Source organism: Astatotilapia calliptera, chromosome 2 (genome assembly GCF_964374335.1).
Source record: "Astatotilapia calliptera chromosome 2, fAstCal68.1, whole genome shotgun sequence".
Classification (NCBI taxonomy): Eukaryota; Metazoa; Chordata; class Actinopteri; order Cichliformes; family Cichlidae; genus Astatotilapia; species Astatotilapia calliptera.
Window position 1 is genome coordinate 22428492 of NC_137423.1, and position 23608 is coordinate 22452099.

The 23608-nt window shown below is 42.5% G+C and overlaps 1 protein-coding gene across 3 annotated transcripts; it reads left to right on the forward strand.

The window, feature by feature from the left end:
- Positions 1-120: 120 nt before the first annotated feature.
- Positions 121-21752, forward strand: micu3b (mitochondrial calcium uptake 3b). 3 transcript variants are annotated; one of them, XM_026187692.2, is made up of 15 exons: positions 121-442; positions 3418-3565; positions 6052-6083; positions 6239-6317; positions 10568-10615; positions 10723-10805; positions 10881-10952; positions 12810-12851; positions 14684-14779; positions 15213-15301; positions 15529-15700; positions 17731-17839; positions 19051-19208; positions 19661-19729; positions 20777-21752. In XM_026187692.2, exons 1-14 carry the CDS (start codon positions 176-178, stop codon positions 19727-19729), a joined length of 1464 nt encoding a protein of 487 aa, XP_026043477.1. In that variant the 5' UTR covers positions 121-175; the 3' UTR covers positions 20777-21752. The 3 variants fall into 3 exon arrangements, with proteins under 3 accessions (XP_026043477.1, XP_026043486.1, XP_026043495.1); XM_026187701.2 differs by having other exon boundaries at positions 20780-20918; XM_026187710.2 differs by lacking the exon at positions 14684-14779.
- The last annotated feature ends 1856 nt before the right edge of the window (positions 21753-23608 follow it).

Below are 23608 nucleotides of genomic sequence, written 5' to 3' on the forward strand. Positions count from 1 at the left end.
AGCAGTTCTTTCACTCCTACAAATTTGACGTTCTTTAATCCACGAGCTACTTGAAATACCCACGGCATTTCTCGCGAGCTCGCGAGTAGCAGACGGCTCGAGCTCCCCTGCTCTCCCTCTCTCTCTGTCTGTGTGTGCGCGTGATATCGGTTACGACACCATAGTGTAAACAGCCATGGCTGCACTGCGCAGGCTTATCGTTTCATTCAGCTCCAAAGCAGAGACGTTCACGGCGCAGAAACCGCCTCAAACACCCTCAAAGGCGACTAAAGCGCAGAAACTTATCGCAGCGGGAGCGAGCATCACAGCCGGCGCCGCTTATTATTACTATTACTATTATTACTCCTGCCGCTCGCACGTCGGTAGGCGCCCCGGACTGAAGAGCCACGTCGAGGCTCGACTCATGCATCTGGCGCTGCCATCAGTTTCCGCCACCGATAAGGTACGATAAAGTAAGCAGCGGCTGCTGTATGGCGACAACATTCAGCTCACTCCAACACACACACACACACACACACACACACACACACACACACACACACACACACACACACACACACACACACACACACACACACACACACACACAGAGAGAGAGGAAAGAAATTAAAAATACTCTCAGTTTATCTTCAATGAACAGCAGCAACCTGAACCCCAGCACGTGATCACCAAGACTGTCTCGTGCACGTGAAGTGACAGTTATAATTATATGTCGTTACCATAAGGAGCTATCCGCGACCTTTGGTGCTGAAATGGCAAAAAAAAAAAAGTGGTCAAAAGGCGTCCCAGATCGCGTGGCCACCATGACTGAAGGTTTTGCCTGATTGGCTTACAGCCTATGGGCCAAGACTGAACATTTAATGTTGTGTACGCACTGCTGTGTAGATTTAAGTGGTGGACAACATAAGAGGAACACCTGACTGCATTTGTAACCAGATACTGTGCTGCAGTGTATTTGTTAATATCAGAATTTGTTCTGTGTGGTGTTTTCTAAAATACTTTTCTATAATTTACTATTTTAGCATTTTGTAAGTGGTCTGAATGACTTGTAGTATGACGATATATACTACAGTATACTTCCTCTATCTATACTCTCACGGATCAGTTTGTCAGATGCACCGTCCTATTACCAGGTTTCACTCTTTTACCTTCACAGCTGCTTTAATTCTTCGTTTCATAAATGCAACAAGGTGGTGGAAACACTCTTCTGAGGTTCTGGTCAATGTTGACTTGACAGCATCACATAGTTGCTGCTGATGTGTCGGCTTCACTTCCACGATAGGAGTCTCCTGTATCAGCACATCCCAAAGGTGCTCTGTTTGACTGAGATCCGGTGACTGTGGAGGCCATTTGAGTGCAGTGAACTCACTGTCATGTTCAAGAGGTCAAGACTGTGATAATAAGGGGATGAGTATAATCGATACAATACTCAGGTAGGCTATAGTGTTTAAATGATACTTAGTTGTTACTAACAAGCCCCAAGTGTGCCAAGAAAATATGCCCTGCACCATCACACACCACCACCAGCCTAAACTGTCGATACAAGGCAGGATGGATCATGCTTTCATGTTGTTTCTGCCAAATTGTGGCCCTACTATCCAAATGTCTCTTGAGAAATTGAGACTCATTAGACTAGGAGTCTTTTTCCCCAACCTTCTCTTGTTCAGTTTTGGTGAGCTGGTGTGAATTATAGCCTCTGTTCTTCTGCTGCTGTAGCCCATCTGTTTCAAACTTAGACGTGTTGTGCATTCAGAGATGCTCTTCAGCATACCTTGGTTGTGTTGAGTTACTGTTGCCTTCCTATCAGCCTGAAGCAATCTGGCCATTCTCCCCTGACCTCTGGCATCAACATGGCATTTTTGCCCAGAGAATTGCTGCTCACTGGATATTTTCTCTTTTTTAGACCACTCGCTGTAAAGCCTAGAGACGGCTGTGTGAGAAAATCCCAATCTGGCATTAAAAACCATGCCATGTTCAAAGTCACTTAAAAAAAATCACATTTCTTCCCCATTCTGGTGGTCAGTTTCGACTCCATCAGGTTTTCTTCACTGCATCTATGTGTTTAAATGCATTGAGTTGCTTCCATGTGATTGGCTGATAAGATATTTGTGTTTAAAAGAACTTGGACAGGTGTATCTAATAAAGTGGCCAGTAAGTGATCATCTTATCTAAACAGGACTGGATGTTATTTTAAAATATTATGTTTTCTTTGTAAATGAAACCTTTGTGGTGATTTTGCTTTTCAGGCGCAACATTGCCTTCTTTCAAAAAGCAAGGACAATTCATGGCATCTGAGCAGCTGTAAACCAGAACAACACACAAAGGAGTCATTTTAATTCTTTAAAGCTTCTTTAAAACATGAAGTAATTGCCAGAAAATTAAATCCTTTTTGTGAACCTTCTGATAAAAAAATTAAATATTAATTTGCATGTATGAGTTTTAATTTGTGTCATATTTGCTACATCAGGGGGAGTCACACTGATGATGTAGAAATCTAAAACCCCCCAAATTCATGTATCAAATATTGGCTTTAAAGGATTAAAACACGCTGGAAAGTATATAGTATTTAGTAGCATTTAGACAAAGAGGACAACTGCAAAAAATAAATAAATAGATAAATTAAAATCCAAAGAAACAAGTAATTGCTGTCACTTCAGCAGATTTTTAAATGTTTCTGATTCAGGTCTCCCCCTGTTTATACCCATTCTTTTCAGCACCAATTATAAGCTTCATACACAGACTTTTGCAGCCTGGTTCTAATTGTTTAACCTGTGTGCATTGTGTCCTGTTACACAGCACCGCAGAAATGTGTCGACAATGCTAACAAGATTTTTACAGATCATTGGGGGATGTAAACAAACTCGTAAACCATGTGTGATGTGCTCGCTTGGCTCCACGCAGCGAAAAGATTGCTTCTTTGATATCTGTGGCTAGGAGGGAGGTAAGCTCAACTGGTGTCCACATAAAGGGGGGATCCAGGGACACAGGAAACTGGACACCAGAGTTTGGCGGACATGCTGATATTTGATGAGAGGCGGGGGTGGTTAGAGGGGGTTTAATGGTTAAGCAGAGGGGGGCACGCATTCCCCGGGTGTTTGCTCTGTGCCCAGTGGACCTGGCGGTGTGCCACCTGACAGAGAGATCCACTCTGTCTTCACCAGTCCGGCCTTCTGATCTGCCTGGGTTTGAGCAGTTGTAGGGACATTATCTGCTGTGCAGGGATGAAAAATAAGGCTGACATAACATGCGCCCCATTACCGAATTAAAGCATGGGCTTCTTTGTTGTGCCATGTGAGCGAGGCTTTTCGTGACAGAAAAAGCTTCCATGGATTTTATAAGAAGCATCTTTCAGACACTGTAATCACTGATATGATTTGCAGTATTTCACGGCGCATGTGTGTCTGTGTGTGCTTGCAGACAAGGACCTACGGTCTGGATGATGGAGATGCCTACATGTCCTCCTATGAAAACAGATTTCGTCTGTTCAGTTCGGTGGAGTACGAGGGACAGCTCTACATGACTCCGCTGAACTTCATCGAGTCGGTCACTCTGAGCGAACCAAAGAGTGAGTCAGCTCCTGACAGCCAGCTCACAACACAGTGCCACATGTGCTTTGAAAGGAATGAAGGAATGAGTGTTGGTGCTCGGGTCAAATGGTTAGCCAGTCAATTAATCTCTTACTTATTCTACTTTATAAAATGCCAGGATTAGCTTGAAGATTTCACTGTGGCCTTTGGGGCTATAAAGAGTGTGTTTTCCTCCTTTTTTTCACTACACGGTCAAACAATTCATAAACTGCTTTTAAATCTTTGCCCTTTATTGAGCCAATAGGACCTTTGGAGACCTTAGAACAAGAAACTGACAGTAAAAAACCTTTTTTCAGTTCACCTATGTGTATTGCTTTAGCACATTGAAATAAATGGTAAAATTGAGTTTTGGTTCTTTTCTTACAGCTCAGTAAATAAAGCCACAATGTAAAATTCAATTCAGCTTATTTTATCTATATAAAATCAATTAAACCTCTTTATATTTTAAGGTAAAGACCCTAAAATAAATCAAAGCAAACAGAGAAAACCCCAACAATCACACGACCCCCTGTGAGCAAGCACTTTGGTGACAGTGGGAAGGAAAAACTCCCTTTTAACAGGAAGAAACCTTCAGCAGAACCAGGCTCAGGGAGGGGCGGGGCCATCTGCTGTGCCTTGTTTATAATAAACAAGCATTTTATAAAATAATCAGACATACCAGGTTCAAATATAGGGCGCGGGTGCTCATTCCATGGAAGAATCAGCTGTTTTTCTTTTTCTTCTTTTGTAAAATAACTTTAGTATACTTAACAAAGCCACACGAAATTGTACCTTCCTGTTATGAAAACTGGTCACGGTTACAGGCCCTTGAAGCACATTTAAGTTGGCTGAAATATTTTAGCTTTTTAATTCACGTTATTCAGCCAACATTTTTGAGTCCTCAGAGCCTCTTGAATACACACCCAGGAGAGCATGATGGACAGCAAGAAATGGTGTATCCTCCCAAGCCAACCCGGCATGCTTCCACCCACACCTCATCAGGTGTTTAATTAAGCCCATACAACACCCAAACAGTCCACCATCATCAGTGCGAGGACAGTTTGGGCTGCAGAGGGACGTAACACTTTACTTGACTGTCGTCTCTTTATCTCACGGTTTTGCGTTCCACCTTTATCAATAATCTTGTTAATTATTTTCATACTAATATAGCTTTTAGTGGCAATTGACTGCTACCTGGAGCCTCAGGTTAGGGTTGGACCAACATTTAGCACCTGTAACTATGCTGTATTGTGTCTCGCAGGGGTTCATATCGGAAAGTGCCATTCCAGAAATCAGACTTTTCAGGAGTCAGGAACTTCGGCAAAGGAATCTCATTTAGTTTCTCTGGTTAAGACTGCAGGATGTGTGTAAAATATGGAGTTTTGAATTCAGCATCTTTTTTTTCTCCTTGGCTGATCACAAAGACAGGGTGGGGACAAGTCCTTATCATTTACTGGGATGCTAATTTTACAGTGAAAAGCAGGCTCTTGAGTTCAGTGGCATCCTAAAAGCAGGCGATAATGCTTCTGGTGAGATTACATTTGTTGTATTAAAGATTTATCTGACTTTGATTTATTTAAAGATGTCTCTGTCATCCGTGCACGAGGACCTGGTCTACCATTTACTTCACAAACACAGCAGATGCCGCATGGCCTCCGTGAGCTTTGTTGTTCTGCGAATGAATTAACTGCTTTTGTCAGCTGCCATTTGCTTAATTACATGTCCGTCATGTTACCAGATAAATCTCCACTCCTTCATCCGATTGTTTTCAGTTACGCAATGATTTAATAGCAGTTTTAAAAAAAGCAACAAAAAAAAAAACCCCCAGGGTGTTGTTTTCCGGAATATCCTTGTTGCTGAGGGCCTGCGAAGTATCATCGGACAATTAGACACAGCTCTAAGTGCTTTCAGTCATAACACCTGCATAAAGATAGACATCTTTACCAGCAACCTTACTTTTATGGCTCATTTATGTGGTAACAAAGTCACAGGGACCCACAGAGACCAAACAACTTAGCACGGATACCATAAATGTAATGATAAGGCAGTCTTGACTTACTGTGATTGATTGTAACATCAGGTGTGTGGCCTCTATCGCTGCATCTAATGATGAAGGTAAACAGGAGGCAGAAAGGTAGTGGCACGCTATTTGTTATTGTTGTGAAGCTGCTTAGTGTTAATTGTGTGGCTGTAATAAAGCCATGCTTTTCTGTTCAGTGCTGCCATACATAAGATCTGCAGGATCGTTATTCCAGACAGAGGCTTTAAAATGTGTCGGTGGAGGGTTAATGTCAATGTTATCGACACAGTTTCCCAGCCAGGTGTTTTTATGATGTGTTCTGCTTATCTTCTGCTTTATTGGCCCCTGGAATGTGCTCATGGAAACACACAGCGTATATTTCTGTCCCTGTAAACATTTGTTTTCACTCGTGCTTCCCAGTCCTGTACTTTTGACTCAACTAACTGTTGGCCTTGTTTCGTTTAGGTAGGAGAGTCTGCAAGTCCCTTACGAAAAAGGTGAGTTTTCCCGTCATTTGTAGCCCTTGATGCTGCTTCACAGAGCCTCCTTATCTGTGTAAAATCCTCTCAAATTACTGTAACACCAGCAAATACATCACACTGAAGGGCTAAGAAATGAATGTGAGATCAGGGATTTTCTTCTGTTCTCGCAGGAATTAGACAAGATGCTGGCTGATACCCCACCTGTTTGGAAAGGATCATCTAATTTGTTTAGAAATATCCATGAACGAGGTAAAGAACCCACTCTCTGTGTTCCTGCTGTACACATAAATCCTTTGTGAGATTTTATTTTTTAAGGCCCTCCCATGTCTCGTTCAGTGCGTGCTCTGTTGTCCATGTGCCAATCTGTAGCAGAAAGCGTGGGTCGTAGTTTCTATCTTATCTTTCCATCAGTCTGCTAACATGTCATAGATATATTTTTAGATAACCTTTTCTTGAAGGAATGGCTCATTGATGGTACAGTACACACAACAAGGCTTGTTTGTGTCTGTAGTAAAATGCTTCAAAGGTGAAGTTATTGGAAGCTCATAAATTACACAATTATGACTGTAAGCAGCCTGTGACAAGCATCCTTGAAAAAAAAAAAGCACTTAAAAATGCTACAAATGTTAGGAAAAGATTCATAAATCTGGCGACATAGAAGAGACTAAAACTCAAGTCAAACTAATATAATACTAGAACTTAACGTTATCTCAATATATAAGCAAAGAAAATACAAAATAACAGAAAAATGCTGGGTCACAGACCCAACCTCCAAAAAACACAAGTACATAAATTATTTGTTTGGTTCAATTTAATTCAGTTTTATTTATACAGCACCAAATCACAACAACGGTCACTCCAAGGCGCTTTGTATTGTAAGGTAGACTCTACAATAATATATGCAGAGGAGAAACCCAACAATTGTTTGACTCCCTATGAGCAAGCACTTAGGCGACAGTGGGAAGGAAAAACTCTTTTAACAGGAAGAAACCTCCAACAGAACCAGGCTCAGGGAGGGGCGGGGCCATCTGCTGTGATTGGTTGGGGTGAGAGAAAGAAAACAGGATATAAAACATGCTGTGGAAGTGAGCCAGAGATTAACAACATGATTCAATGCAGAGAGGTCATGTATATATAAGGTTTTATATATATACAAGTAAATATACAGTACTTTGCCAAAGTCTTGATCCACAGGTTATTTCTTTATATTTTGCTTCCAAGGAGCCAGACTTTCTTCTAATTTTGTTTTTTTTAAAGTGGTCATGAGCAACAGTTCTCTTTCGTGTTTTTCTTTGGACACTGGGCGCCTTTATTAGCTGAAAACTTGGAAGATTTTGGCATGGTGCACATTGTATCCATAAAATAAAAGGAAACTTGAGAAGTAGATGAAAAAATACCCAGGCTTAAAAACTAACTTCAGCAGTTGATTAGTATGTGAAAAGTCATGTCTTTAATAAACTGAGACAAAACCTGAGAAATGCATCTGACCCTTTAGCTGATCCATCTACTGTTCACTGAAACCTCATCAGAAATGGTCTCAGTGGCTGTCAAGAAGCCGTTCTTAAGGAAGGGAAACGGGGACAAAAGGCTGACGTACGTATGCCGAATGACACAAGAACTGGACTGATTTGAATGTTTTGGAGAGAGAGAGGTACAACAGTAAATGTCTACAGCCAACTGTAAAACACGGTGGAGGCCCTGTCATGGTTTGAGGTGCTTTCAGCCAGTGGTGTTGGGAATCTTGTCAAAACAACCTATGATGGCCTATCAGCAAGCACTTGGTGACAGTGGGAAGGAAAAACTTCCTTTTAACTCCAGCAGAACCAGACTCAGGGAGGGGCAGCCATCTGCTGACTGGTTGGATGTGAGGGGAGTAAGACAGGACAAAAGACACACTGGGGATACTCCCAACACAGTAAAACCATACCTGGATAGACAAACACACTATCAGTGACGGACTGGCCTCCCCGGAGCCCGGACCGCAACATTATTGAAGCAGTGTGGGACCATCTTTGCAGAGCCTGGAACAAAGAAGAGCTTTGAATGTTTCAGAGCTCTTCCTGAAGACTACTTAAAGAATTGAAAAGAAAGCTGCCTAAGAGAGTTCAGTCTGCACTGAAGAATAAAGGTGATCATACAAATATTCACTTTTAAGCTCGTTAGAATTGTACAAACTCTCTTTTCGCCTTTTATACTATATTTCCCTGTATGTTTGCACGTTTCAATAAATATTCCCATTTTGCTCATAAAATATAAAGAAAGGACAGGTTGCTGAAGAATGTATTACATTTCAGACAGAGCGTCACAAATACGAAGGAGAAAAGGCAACCAAGACAGATTTTCCCTAAGTTTTGGTAAATGACCTGTATTTGTAGAGCGCTTTTACTAGTCCCCTAGGGACCCCAAAGCACTCTACACATCCAGTCATCCACACACACATTCACACACTGGTGGAGGCAAGCTACAGTTGTAGCCACAGCTGCCCTGGGGCAGACTGACAGAAGCGAGGCTGCCATATCGCGCCATCGGCCCTTCTGGCCAACACCAGTAGGCTTTGAAGTGTGTTGCCCAAGGACACAACGACCGAGCCGGGGCTCGAACCGGCAACCTTCCGATTACAAGGCGAACTCCCAACACTTGAGCCATGATCGCCCTCTACTTTTAATTACAGTATGCAAAACACACAGTGGGATCCTTCACTTGTAAACCACTACACTATGAGCCACTATGCTCATTATACCATGCACAATTAAAAAGCTAAAACATGAAGAAGGTTAGAGCTTTTAAAATGTTCTGGTGTCACCTACTCAAGTGTAGTGATTTCTTGTTGGTGGCATAAATTATCGAATTTATGTGCTAAGTTTTTACATTGACAGCTCAACTGAAATCTGTCACTTTGCACTCGGCAACATTGTGACTTCCCAGTCTTCACCGTGTGCACCGTGCAGGCTCCTGAGGCCCGTAAACCGTACACATGAACACTGCACTCTGCACGTCTTTAGCCTATATGTGCTGAAAACAGCAGACTGTGAAACTGCCGCAAACCTGAGGTCTTCGTGAGATCACACGAAGCCCAACTGAAGTTGTCGGTGTGACTCAAAGTCCCCTTTTAATGTTTCCACCTGGGCCTTCAAACTCTGAGCGCAGCAGGTCAGACGTGGCAGTGGAGCATCAGATCTCACTGTTCTGCTCTCCTCCTGTGTTGCTTTAGCTAAGTGCCAATGCTGGGATTTGGAGCTTTTAATCCTGCTGTTAAACGTTGCAGCTTTGTCAGTGAAAAAAGGACTAGATTGATCTGTGAACAAAGCGTTGCTTTTGAGAATGAGGGAGCTGTTTGAAACCAGCTGTGTCGAGACATGTCCCACTGGCCACCCCCCTGATCACCACGGACATGATGAAGCCTAAGAATGGCATTGGATTACATCTCCGGGACTGCCACTCTGTATGAAGTGTTTTTGTGGAATTCTTTGTATTGTCTAACAACATCTACTTGAGCTCAGAGGCTGAGCTTGAAGGGAGAAGGGGGGTCTCCCTCCACGAGTGAAGGTGTGTGGTATTGGTGAGACATGGCAGGAATCTTAAAAGTTTTTTTCCCTGTCTTCAAGCTGTTTAAGCTTTAAAAGCTTTGAAGGTAGAGATCTGTTGTCATTATAGGGTCATACCTGCCAAACTGAGAGAGCTGGGTGCTTTGTTTTAGAATATTTTTCGATGATTTTATGGCTGATCCCATGCACAACTGATGATCTTCTCCCACCTTAGTTTGTGCATTTGCAAAATGCTTCCAGCTCCAAGGAGAAGCATAAGACGGTAATAACTAAATCTTTCCTGACTAGTTGGGTTTTATTCCTCGAGTGTTCCTCTTTCTGAAGATATCTCCCTGCAGCAAACCTCGTACCTGAATTCTTTTCCCATAACATCCAGAGCAGTCACCCAGAACTATCTTACCTCGATTCTCGATCTTCCTGAGCAAACAAAAGCTTGGGAATGCTTTCAGAGGCAGGAGGGAGAAGCCTCCTTAGTTGGTTGAGATGTCTCCTGACACTTACTCTTCTCTTTACCGTGTCACACAACAAAGGGGGCTGAAGGATGCGACACAAAGCCCAAATCGGCTATTCTCAATCAGTGACAGATCACTCGAGAATGTATTACACCTTGTTACCCAAACACGATCAGAAAGCCACGGGCCTTAAATTTGTTTGGGTTTGTGTCCAGATAGGTCAGCTCAGTTGTAAAGTTGGTGTTTGTGTGAGGGGAACACCAAGCATGAAGTAAAAGGCACCTTTTAAGATGTTATCGCCAAGCACGAGGAGATTACCTGTGTCTGAAGGCGTGCTCTGTTTCTTTGGATGGATTGTTCATCTCGGCATCATGACTTTGAACATCTGCAAACACCTTGAGCTGCCTGGTTAAGTCATTTGATGCCATTTTGAGGGTGAAAAGGAACATTTAGGTTTTTGTTTCTTGTTTTGACTCTTTTCTTTTTTTTGTCTTTGTTCTAGGTGTCATCAGTTATACAGAGTACCTCTTCCTGCTCTGCATTTTAACAAGTCAGCATACCTTTGAACTGATTTACTCTGTTATCTTTAAAATTTATATTTTAAAAAAGCAATATAAAGACGCCTGTCTGACGTAAATCCATTGTGTTTGCTTCTAGAGCCCCATGCAGGCTTCAGGATTGCTTTCAACATGTTTGACGCAGATGGAAATGAAATGGTGGACAAAAGGGAGTTCTTGGTGGTATGGAAATCACCATTATTTATCAGATTTAATCACATGGATTTGATGTTTAATATATGGTATGTTCTATCCTAGCTGGAAGAAATTTTCCGTAAGAAGAAGGACAGAAAAGACATTACTGAAGATATGCAAAGACAGGACCAGCAAGTATGAGCTTAAATCCTTTTTTAGTGGCTCTAATGGTTTTTTTCATCAGCCTGGATTCACCAGAAAAGGCCTGAAAAGCATGCTGCATGCCGTCTGCACAAGCAACACTGTGACAAAGTTTGCAACTTATCATATAGGAACTATTGGAGGTCTGGATCTGTTTTTTTATGCGCTTATCAGAAAAGCAATGAGGCTTGCTGTGGGGTTAATTTAACACCTTTTCCTGTCTCTGTGCACACACTGGACACAGTCTATTGATATCTTGCAAATCATCAGCCCAGATGGCAGCCCCTCCCTGAGTGTGTTTCCGACTGAGGTCTCTTCCTGTTAAAAGGGAGTTTTTCCTTCCCGCTGTCACAGAATACTTACTCATGTTGGTGGTTGGGGTAGTAATCTGATTGTTGCAGTTTTTTCTCTATTAATGTAGTGTCTTTACCTTACAATATAAAGGGCCTTGAGGTGCTAGTGAACTAAACTAATAGCTCAGTATTCAAGATGTGCTCATTTCTGGCTCCACACTGAAGCCCACTTTGAAGGACTTAGCCAGTGGGTGAAGTCACATTTTTGACATCTCTCTCTGACATACAATCTATGGCAACAACATGCAACAAGGTGGTAATTCAGTGTGTCACAAAAGCTGTTCTGAGGAAACGATAGATGCCACCACTAATTTGCCTCAAGCTAAGCTATTTTTATTTAAACTGAACACGATAATGAGCTGGAGAGTTATACGCTAACGGTAGAGATAAAACTGAATGCCAAACAAGTATAGCAACAAACAGCAGCCACCGGTTTGAGTTGCAACACTAGAAAAGTGTTGCTAGCATTACTTAAGTTGGCCATTTTAACAGGGAGTTTACTGTTAATGACCTCATATGGCCGTTGAGGAACTGCAGTTTTCATTCCTTCATTATTCAGTGCATTTTCGCACTTTGACCACAAACTGGGAATTGGTGTGAACTGACAGAGCTGAAACAAAACATAATTTTTATATATTTAGCTATTTTTTATGGGCTACAACAGCTTCTTTTTAACTGTTTCCAACTAAGAAAAAAAGAGCTTTTAGAAATCCAACGAATGCTGCCCCCTTAGAGCAGAACATAGTTTGCAGCTAAAGAGCCATATTGTCCCTGAGGAGGTGGTGGAGGCCAAAATCAGAGCTGAAAGGAGAATGAATGATTGATTTACATTCAGAAACCTCCAATGAAATGTTGTCAGTCTTCTTCTCATATGAACTTAATAAGCTGGTGAGACGGCATGTTTACTGCCTGCTCTGTTTCCCGCATTAGTGCCAAAAAAAGAAAAGAAGTAATGCAGATTTAAAGACATCAGTCTGAATCTCAACATTGAGGTCAGATCAGACTGTGTGGGTCTGTGCTCACTTGAGACACTTGCAGTAATCCTAGAGAGAAAACTCGCTGCACAGAGGTGACGGTGGTCATACAGGGTAAAACATGCCTAAGGCTTTCATCTTTTTGGAGTTGTCTTACACTGCATGCAGGTGGATGTAAACAGGGCGAGCTCAATAGAGCGATAAGAGCGACTCTTTGAGGTCTTATCTCATAAGAACGCAGCATAGAGGAGCTTATTCTGCTGGGACAAACGTTAGCATCTCTGGACGGCCTTGAATTAAAATTGCGCCCGTATAACTATCAAAAAGATCATTAGAATGGATTCTCTAGATCAGGATGGGCTGGCTGTGCATGCGTTTATAAGGCTTAACAGTAATTTGGGACCATTGTCAGATACGCTGTCTCGACTTGATGTCTTTTCCAGCTGTCTTCCTGTTTTAAAATACATTGTGAATTATAAGCTCTGCACTAATTCACCTGTCGTCTTTTTTCTTTTGCATTTCAGAGCCTGCAGCTTTACGGAAATCACAAATCCCAGGCTCGCAGCGTATGTAGCCTGTAAACGGTGCCTCTTCTTGCACGCTTTCTGGAATGTGGTCTCCTTAACCTGAGTTATCATAGGAAATATACATGTTTCTGAGGGGCTGACACCACCCGTATTTGTCCGAGATAACCTCACTTCACATTCAGTGAAATCCGAAATACCTCACTCTGTGCTTTAGAATTATCTCATATTTGTGTGTGTGGCAAAAGCAGGAGGGGTGCAGCTCAGATGATTTATGTACTCGCCTTTTGTCAGTGTTGGGCAAGAGATTTCACTTCAAAAAGCTCTTACCTGAAGACTGACACCGCTTTTGCTCGGACCCACATGTTTTATTTTTACAGTTTCTTGAGGAGTGGTATTTAGGCTCAGGTTACCTTTAGAGATGGGTTTGACCATGAAGATGCCAGTCAGACGGGAGCAGCAGAAGCACTGTGAAAGCCGCTCTGCAAACACGTAGGAGAGCCTGCAGCTAACTCAGAGCGCTGTTTGAACACTTTACCTGTAGGTGTGTCTTCTTCTTCTTTCTTTTTTGTGTGTTTTGATTCCCTCTGCTTTACTGTAGGTGTCTTTCCTGCACAGAGTTCAAAAGTCAAACCTTTTTAATAAGACATAACAGGCACGTCTTGAGTGCTGCGGTTGGGCTTTCCCCAGCATATTCTAATTACAAGTGTTTCAGAGTCTTTTCATGGGATGAGATGGGAACAGCGGCCAGCATTAAAGAGCTGTTCCGTAATTAGCTGCGGGATCATGCCGTACATCTCCCTCTCTGCTAAGAAGCACTGAGGCGTAGACGAAGAGCTGTTTTATCAGCTGTCTCGCTTTCTCCCTCGGGCCTGAGAGATGAAAAAAAGAACTGAATAAGATAAATAAATATTATGAAATGAAGCAAGCCACACTTAAGAACACGTGTCAGCAGCAGCTGGCTGCTTCTGGTTGGTTTTTGCAATACTTTTGTTTTTCAGGGAGGTGATGTCGGGACTTGAGAGGCCTTGAGGCTCAAGAAACGATGGGTTGAAATAATAAACAATGAGAATGAGAGGGGACCAACATCTTTTGTTTCATAAGTGGGAGTTACATTTGTTTTTCTTCACTAAACAGAAGACTGGTTTCCTGTGATCTTTTTTTAATTTTTTTTTATTGCACACCAGTAAGGAGAAAATGTTTTCTGGAGCAGCTGTAGTCGCTCCGCGGCAGCTGGGAAGGCTAAGGAAGAAGTGTAAACTGTAATAATGGTAATTATCCGTTAATCAAAGATCTAAGCCGCCCGAGCTCGTTGAGAAAAATACAGCAGAGTGGCTTCCAGTAAGCATCGAGCAGTGGATGTGACGTGGGGCAAAAAAACACTACAGTTCTGGAGATGGAAGGTGTTTGATTGCCTGCATTTACTTTGCAGTGTAGCATCAAACGATGACATATTGTCGGATTCAGTTTCAGCGCTGACCCGGCATGAATCCTCCTCCAGGTCTTACACCTCGCATGCTTTGGACATGTGTTAGCCACGTTGGCTCGACATCCCTGCCAAGAGGCTGCATGCATCGCTGCAGCGCAGGCTCATGTCAGGGCCGATCAGCCTCTCGGATACGCAGGTGTCAGCCCCGCGCTGTTTCTGCATGTGTCTGTCCCCGTTGTCTCTGTGGGTATTCAGCTCACCTGTCTGTCTGTCTTTTTTTTGTATGCCTGCCCAGTTCTCCATCTCGCTCTGTTTCCTCGATCCTCCCGCCTGTAACGCCGTGTACCGTCTGAGTCTGTTCATCCACCTTCCATTCCCCTTCTCTTGGTGACACGAACCAGATGTGTTATGTCTTCTAACAGCTGTGCTTCGATTGCTACCACAGGTTCTAAAAAAAGACGGTCAGCATGTGGCTGCCCGAGGCATGTGGGATGTTCTCAGACGTGGCACGAGTCAAGTTCTGTTTTCTGATCTCACCGAGGTAGCCGGGCACTTTTTTTAGCTGTTTTGCTAAATAATCACAAAAACGATGCTGTGCATGATCCTCAGTTTCCTGATGCTTCTGCTGGAATCTGACAATAATGTGTTAGGGAGCACAGCGCTCTCCACTTACGCATCTGTCTAATCAGTGGTGTGAATTTTTTAAATGGCGCGTCGACAGGAAGAAGCGTGGCATGGCTGATGGTTCTGTTGCATGGCACACGTTTGTTAAAAAGGAGAATTAATTAATTCTGAGTCGAGCTGAATCTGGAACATTCAAAAGCTGAACCTGACAGCTGGATGGGAAGTTTTGTTGAAACTTTGTTTCTGCTTTAATGGTTGCAGTAATCAGTGGGATTTGTTGCATTGTGTGGTTTTGCAGTCTGTAGCTAAATCTGTGTGTTAATGCTGTGAACTTTTGTTCCCTCTCATAGAACGTGGACTTAAAATCGGAGACCACACTCTTGGTGCATTTCTTTGGGAAAAAAGGCAAAGCTGAGTTGAAATTTGAGGATTTTTACAAGTGAGTCGAGAAACCCGTTGCTTGCTCGGTGATTAATGACGATGTCCCTGGAAAAAAAAAATCATTATCTGATGCTATTATACGGCCATTAATCATTTTCATACCGTACCGTACTAACCCACCGACAGTTAGTGGTTTTGTTATTGACTATGTTAAGTATTCCTTTGTACCAAGCTTCTGGCGATGGCGTTTCCTGTCAGCAGCTGCCGTCTGTCTCCCTCCTTCAGGTTCATGGACAACCTGCAGACAGAGGTGCTTGAGATAGAGTTCCTCTCCTACTCCAAAGGCATGCCCACCATCGGCGAGGAAGATTTTGCTCAGGTCCTCCTTCGCTACACCAATGTCGAGGATGTTAGCGGGTATCTGGAGAACATGCGTCACAGTATACCAGATGAAAAGGTGCGCTTTTACCTTCAATTTCCCTTTGAACATTACTCAAACAACGAGGTTTAACCTACAGTATAATATAATCCAATACCACCAGTATACTCGCAAAGTATCCCCCTACTTCCTAACAATGAATTTAAGAAGTACATCTGTATTTTCATCATAGCCTGTATGAATGAAAACTCTAATGTCACCCGAAGTTTAAAGTATTGCACCTTTAAAAAATAAAATAAAATACCATATTCATGTGTCCATGCCCTTCATCATACAGCATGATAAAGGCCGTGGTCTTATTCATGCTGTCACAAAACCTTTAACCTTCATTTAGTTGGAAGAGTTGAGTTATATGCATGTCATAGTCAGTACAATTGTTATGAAGGGGTAAATATACGGTGGCCCTGAGAGGTCAAACGCACTGCAGCCTGAGAAAACACCAGCAAAAGCACTGAAAAGCCAACAAAACACCGAAACCGAAACATTGTGTTTTGTGTGCTTTTGCAGCATTTTGTCTATTTGCTTGTGTTTTCTTAAATTGCCTGGCTGCTGTAGACTTAGCTATAATGACCAAATAATTTTTGCAGCAGGTTGTATACATTGTCCCCCCTGATGCCCATGAGTCGGCTTGCTTTTGGAGCCTCAAGTGGCCACACAGGGAAGTGCAGTTTTTGGCAACTGTGCATTGACTTTGTTTTTCTGCAGCAGCAGCCGCAGCTCAGAATTTCTGCATTTCACTGGATTTCACTGTAATTAGCTGCTGAGTATAAGAAAAGAGGGTTGACATTTTTTTTGTGCCAAACTTTAGCTTGAAGATGGTTAGTTTAATTCAACTAAGTTTGCACTTAAATATGCATGGGAATGATATCGCCCCTATAGTCCAGTATACTCTCTATCCTAAATGGAAGATATGTGTTGCTGCTAATTGGCAAACTACTACATCAGACAAGATAAGACCTTGTGAAGCCACAAAATATTGTGGCCGTCCTGTTAAATTCCCAAAATGAAAGAATTCCCACTTCTGTGTGGCCCGAATAAAACACAAAGCTTCAAAATTGCTAAACCCCAATAAAAACAACTGCAAAAGTCATAACACTGCATCACTCCAGCAGTCGGAGGGGATTTCCAAAAGCTATGCAGACTTTTCACTAGATGCTCTGTAGAATCACGATTCTTCTACAAAGACAAAGTTTGGATCCTCGCGTGGTGATGTGGGGCTTTAATCCCGAAGTAGTCTGCGAAGATATTGGTTTACATGAACATGGAAGCATTTCACCCATCTCTTCCTTTTAATGCCGCTCTGTGAATTAGCTGTTGAGTGAAACAGCCTCATTTTGGCTTGAATTTGTTTTTCCTCTTGGCACGCTGACCCGCATGAGAAGGTGCCAGCAGCTCCTCAGCCAACTGGAGTAGCCTGTTGCTAGATTTCCATTGATAATCAAGTGGGTCTCATCATTACGCTGAGAGATATTTTATGGCTCTCACATTGTTAAAACAGCAAAGCATCACAGATTAGTCATTACTCCATTTGTTCGGCTGTGTGTGTTGTCTGTTTGGCTGGGCCCCCGGCGAGAGAAGCAGCTAGTAGCTGCAGGATGGTTGAGTGGACATCAATGGGCTCAGTGTTATAGTCATCAGCCAAGCCTGAGATGTTTGGGGATTCATCACTTTTGTTTTTGTTTATTCAAGTATCAGGTTAATCTGCTTTAGAAAAGTCTGCAAACGGCCTGACCTCTTCCCAAAAGCGACGATCCTCCCCCCCTTCCTCACCCACTGCTGACAGCTCAGCGTGTCCATACCGCACAGGGAAAATCCAGCAATGTATACTTTGTCTGTTTGGGTGTGTTATCTATCTGATGACTCCAAGGTCCCACACACACTAAAGGATTCCCCACCAGATGAAAGAAAGCAGATTACACATTGTGTGAATTTTAGCACACGGTGCCGGAGTGTTGACACATGTGTCTTGTTTGCTTTACGTGTCTCGGCGGTATCGTGTCCGTGAATAAAAGCTTTGCCTTTTTTATTTGGTTATTATTCCTGTGCAGGGAATCACTTTTGAGGAGTTTCGGTCCTTCTTCCAATTCCTTAACAACCTGGAGGATTTTACCATCGCCATGCAAATGTACAACTTTGCCAACCGCTCAACTGGGCAAGGTAACGTCTCACATTGTGGATGCATGGACAGAAGGTGCTTTTAAAGTGATTTTAGTTTTATTTTGTGTCTCTGACTTCTTGTTGTCTGTCTCTGACTCATGGGGGAAAACCAAAAACACAACTTCTAAACTTCTATAGAAAAGACCAACCATTTCGTAGTCTACCTGGACTAATTATGAAGAGTTTTAAGTCGAGAAAAATCCATCCATCCATTCTCTTCCGCTTAACCTTTTTCAGGCTTGCGGGAGGACTGAAGCCTATCCCAGCTGTCTCAGGGCGAGAGGCAGGGTACACCCTGGACAGGTCGCCAGTCTGTCGCATGACGTCGAAATCTGTGATATAACTACAGTTTATGATTATTCCAACTCTAATGTTCAATTTCTTTATGTTTGTAAAAAGAGACAAAAAGTGCAGAGTTTAAACGTCTCCTTAGCATCATTACCGTTAACAGATCTGAAAAAAAATGGTACCATCATCTAGCTAGAGCCAGAAAAAGTAAATCCACACCTGAACACTGAATCTACATGTGAGTGTATTAACAGATTACAACTGCTCAAGCAGCCTCCAGTGCAGCAGGTTACCTGCCTGCAGGGATTTGCTCCCATGCAGCTACAGGCAGTTTTGTGAGGCTGGTCAGAGATGATGGGCTCGATGACCTTTGACTCATAGGTGACTTTGACTGAAGTGTTCAGCCTGCGCTTTAGCTGCTCCTGTTTAAAATGTGATTCGATGCTTTGTGTAGAACTCGAGTCTTAAATCCATTCGATTAAAATAGAAGTATATTTATTTGTTGCACAGAGTGTCGTAAATTCCTCCACCAGTCTGAGTTGTGCTCTTCATGAATAAATTAACCGCTCTGACTTTCATTTAAAAGTTGAGAGAGCTTTAATATTTATAATATTGCTCCTTTGACCAACCACAGCATTAGATTCACCAACCTAATATGGTGATGGTGCCACGAAAACAGCTTGGAGCCACTCAGGGCATAAATAAGGCCTTCTGAGGGTGCCTCGTGTCCTTGGTCTGACATATCGCACAGATGCTTAGTTGGACGGAGATCCGGGGAATCATGGAGCGTGGCAGGACTGCAGCAATGTTTAGGTGGATGGTATCAAAGTATGATCCACATAATTGCGAGGATCCAAAGCTTGATACTGATGTTTGATACTGTTAACATTGGTAATACACATGTGATAATGTGTCATCTGCAGAGGAATTTGCCAGAGCGGTGTACGTGGCCACCGGCATCAAACTGACCCCCCACTTGGTCAGCACTGTCTTCAGGATCTTCGATGAGGACCACGACAATAAGCTCAGCCACAGGGAGTTTGTTGGCGTCATGAAGGACCGGCTGCACCGCCGTGCTGGGGTAGGACAGCTGAGGGCTTTTATGCATTATTGATCTATTTTCTGCTTTTTTTTTCTTTAACTCTCTCTGTCAGTGCAAATGGGCTCAAAGGTGAGCACATAAATCAGAGTCAAACAGGAAAATACGGTTTAATTAAGAACTCAAATATGCATGTTTACATTCAGCGATACTAATTTCCTCTACTTGATCAGCTTCTAGTAACAAAATCGTCATGTGTTCTGCTTAATTTTGACTTTAAGTAAAGGCTGATTTTGTGCCATTTTTCTTTAGCTTGCAGTATCCTTAGATACACCACATAGTAATGTTTAAATTACACTCCTGCTGCATTTTGTCACTGAAACACAACTCAAAGAGTTGAGCTTTATATGGCACTATACTGCCATCTAGTGGCTTCTCTTCAAATCAAACTGACTTTCTTTCTCTTTCTTTCCCCTTTCGCACATAATTCACAGGGCGTCCGAGTGGAGGAAAAGTTTGTCTCTTTCAAATCCTGCATGAAGAAGAAGCTTTCAGGCAAATAGGTAAAAGCTTTTTGCACGGTGTCAGCGTTCACTGACGAATGGGACAAAATACAAAGAATTAAAAACTGCACTACAGCAGCACACAGTCTTTGGAGATGTGTTTGAAGCCCACGCTGTCCTCGTCGGCAGCATTAAGTTTCACTGTAATATTAACGCCTGAACAACTGCCACCAGATACCGGCTTAGGCCTGCATACATGAGCAGTGAGCAGTGCAGTTTAAAGCTGTATACATGTTTCAAAGGAACCTCGCAGGAGAGGGCATAATAATCTGATCTCTGATTAAAAAAAAAAAAGGAAGGAAGGAAGGAAGGAAGAAAAGGAAGGAAGAAACTAAAGGAAGGAAGGAACAGTGGTGAACCGCTGGCAGGGTCATGGACAGGCAATGCTGACTGATGCAAACGGGGAGTGAAGGCTGGCCCGCATGATCCGATCCAACAGGCGAGCTCATGTAGCTCAAACTGCTGGAAACTTAATGCTGGTTCTGACAGAAAGGTGTCAGAATACACAGAGCATCACAGTTTGTTGTGTATGGAAATGCTTCTATAGGAATAAGGTGAGCTGGTGAAGGCACTGTTAGGTTGTGGGTAATGTCTGCTGGAATGGTTTGAGGAGCACAACAATGAGTTTGAGGTGTTGACTTGGCCTCCAAATTCCCCACATCTCAACTTACAGGACTGAAAGGATCTGTTGCTAACATCCTGGTGCCAGATACCACAGCTAGTGGAGCCCGTGCCTTGATGGGTCAGGGATGTTTTGGCAGCAAAAGGGGCACAAACATGATATTAGGCAGCTGGGCACAGTGTTGTGCTCAATAGGTGTACAGAGCCTGTGCTAAAAATTTACTCTACTAAACTTACATCATACTTCAAAAGACCTTGATTTTTTTTCTTCTCTACATACTTGCAGGACTGCTGCTTCACTGAGCTCCATGACCTTTTTTAAGAGAAGGTTTTTGTTCCTCAGAGGGAAACACTGAATTGTCTTAATGCTCCCTTAATGCGATTTGGTTTCATGGTTACTTTTTTCTCTTCTCTCTGTTTTGTCAGCAGGTGCAGGTCCCAGCACCAGTGCATGTCTTACAGTGTGGATCAGCAGCGTCTCCTCTCTGCGACGACAGAAGGGTTAATGCACACTGCAGCACATTATTGCTCTATCTTAGAAGCTTTGAAATAAACAGGATGTGGCACGAAGAGGATGTGGTCAGCCAAATGGAAGAGGCGTTGTAAGCGGTCAAATGAACACAGTGACCTGCTACTTAACACCCAGCGTTACAGGACTCTGCAAGTCTAACTATATGCTTTTGCTATTTATTGTTGCTGACTTTTATTTATTAATTTAAAAAAGAAAAATCAGGGTTTTCTTATTAATGCTTAAGTATTTTTTTTGGTCACTCGTTCTGTCCTGAGCCTGATATGCCTGCATACTTGGTCCTTTTGTGGTCTCTGCAGCCCCCCTGAACAGATCAGCTTCCCCTCCTCCTCTCGCTCGCCCCCAAAGCTCTGCAGCTAAAACCCTCCAGGATCCTCCAGAGAGGCAGCAGGCCCGAACACACTCACTGTGGCTTTCCCCCCCGTTTGACTACAGGCAGCTAACAGTGTTAATCATTTCTTGGCTGGTGCAGAGAAGTGCTTTCACACCACTTGCAGGGATGACCTCTGTATAAACGTATGCAAAATGCTAAAGCCATATGTTTGTTTCACTCCTGAGCTTTAATATAAATGGAGTTACCGAAACTAAATGTACTGTTCCTTTAACTTCCACTTATTGTAATGAGTTCTTAAGCAATGTCATGCTTTGGGTAGAGCTGTGCTGAGGGAAAAAAAGTTACATGCTTTATTATTAACCAGACTAATGTGTTTGCATTTCAGACTACTCTCTGTTTAAATATTGGAATAGCTGAGCTGCCTCTTTATTTCAGATCAGGCTTTGACTGCTACACCGACATGCACGTCACTCACGTGATCACTGTTTTCACGCCTGTAAGCGAATAAACCGCTCTCGGCCGAGCGTCCTCTCAACAAACTGCTGTTGCTTTCTCCTCTCTGTGATTACAGTGGACTGGTGGCAGCACCACACTAGATAAAATTAGCTGTTTTAATCTCAACCTGAAGGCAAATCATTAACAGTATTAATCATTGGGAACTTGGGGCTGTGTGGGTGTTCAAGACTCTAATCAGGGGCTTTTTTTAATCTTTGAATGATTAATTCAGCTCTAATCCTGCACTTACTGAAGTTACATGAAAGGTAGTGTCATTTCAGTGATCACACATTCATTCTTAGCTATTCAACTGTACTTTGCATTCCAGCTTGTTTTGATGAGGGCTTCACTTTTCCTTCACTTTCATGTGAGCAATCAAGTTCATATAAACAGATATTGTGCCATCTGAAAATGTCTGTTTAGTGGTGCTTCAGCAACTTCAAAGAACTGCACCAAGTTGAGAGACTATAAACATTAAAGAATTCCACATTCCACAGGCTGAGGAGCATCACTTATCCAAGTGTATTAGTCTGAATCCATGTGGAAATGTAACCGACGCCTGCTGTTGTGTCACGTTGTGGCTTCACTGAAAGCTTCAGGTCATCTGCGCTGCCCTCCAGCGCCATCTCTTCAATCAGTTTAATTTCCCTCCATTTAACTGGGCTGTACTTCCCAAAGTAACACACATTCATAAGGATATTTTCACTTTATCGTCAGATAAAACCTTACATCAGCTATTCTCATGTAAACTCACGTATTCATGATCACAATTAATTAAGCTTTGCACAACAGGGCTCTCAATAATGTGCATAGCAAATAATAATAATACACATGTGTAATATATTAATTAGTAAAATAAATACTTTTGAAAACTGGTCAAAAAGTGAGCCATAATGATCTGGATTGATTGACTTGATTGATTTTGGTCCGTGTACCCAAACACTGTGAGGCACACGAGGGGAGAGTCCATAGAATGAGCACAAGACCTGTAAGTGCTTATTGTTCTATCATTTATTCTATTATAGTTATATTTATAATTATGATTCATTTGTGGCCCACATTAAGTGTAGGTTGAAGTCCTTTCTGAAGAAATTTAAATACATTTTCTGTCCTTTGGTACATTTTACACGCATCAATTTGCAACGTTTGTAAAGTTCAGCACATAAATTAGGGGATAACCAGCTTATACTGAAATATAATACAGCGAAGCTCCCAGTGATTCTGTGGTGCTTTCAAATAATTATTTTCATTGTTTATCATACTGTGTTATCTTTGCTGAGTCTTTCGCACTGTCCTTTTTTCTGTTTGCTAACTTCCTCTTCTTACATTACTCTATGAGTGCAGGCTGTATTATAGAGCATCCTGACTGGGTATGCCGTTGGGATGCAAGATGTTACTGTGCAGAGTTTTGGCGTGCTCTCTCTCAGTCTTCACTCCGAAGATTAAGAAGCTTTAGACCTGCAAAGGTTTGTGGTGTCATGCCCTGGCCCTAACCATGCAACATCAACTTTTGAAAAGACATGGCTGCACAACTTTGCACGTGCCTTCAGGGTTGCCCTTTTTGAATGAAGGAGAAAAAATGTCACAATAACAGCCTGCATCTCAAAGGCATACTGTGTCAGGGTACTCTAAAACAGCCTGCTCCTCTATACTAATGTTTCTTTCAATGTAAGAAGGGGAGGGTTAGGATTCTCTACAACACAGTCTGAAGGGGAAAAATATATGTTCTCCCTTCTAAATAAGAGGCCATGTTAACGCTGTAGCCTACACAACTGGAGCATGTGTTGATATGAAATGAGAAAAGGAGGTTAGAATACAGCCCGCACCCAGGAATGAGTAAATGTAAGGGCAAACACTACATACTATTACATATTAATACTAATATTTATAATCTAATGTG

Excerpts from the sequence above, each read along its gene's own strand:
- micu3b (XM_026187692.2), top strand. The coding sequence starts at position 176 with ATGGCTGCACTGCGCAGGCTTATCGTTTCATTCAGCTCCAAAGCAGAG. Across the intron at positions 3,566-6,051 it reads CACTCTGAGCGAACCAAAGA|GTAGGAGAGTCTGCAAGTCC; the intron begins GTGAGTCAGCTC and ends TGTTTCGTTTAG. Across the intron at positions 15,302-15,528 it reads AAATTTGAGGATTTTTACAA|GTTCATGGACAACCTGCAGA; the intron begins GTGAGTCGAGAA and ends TCCCTCCTTCAG.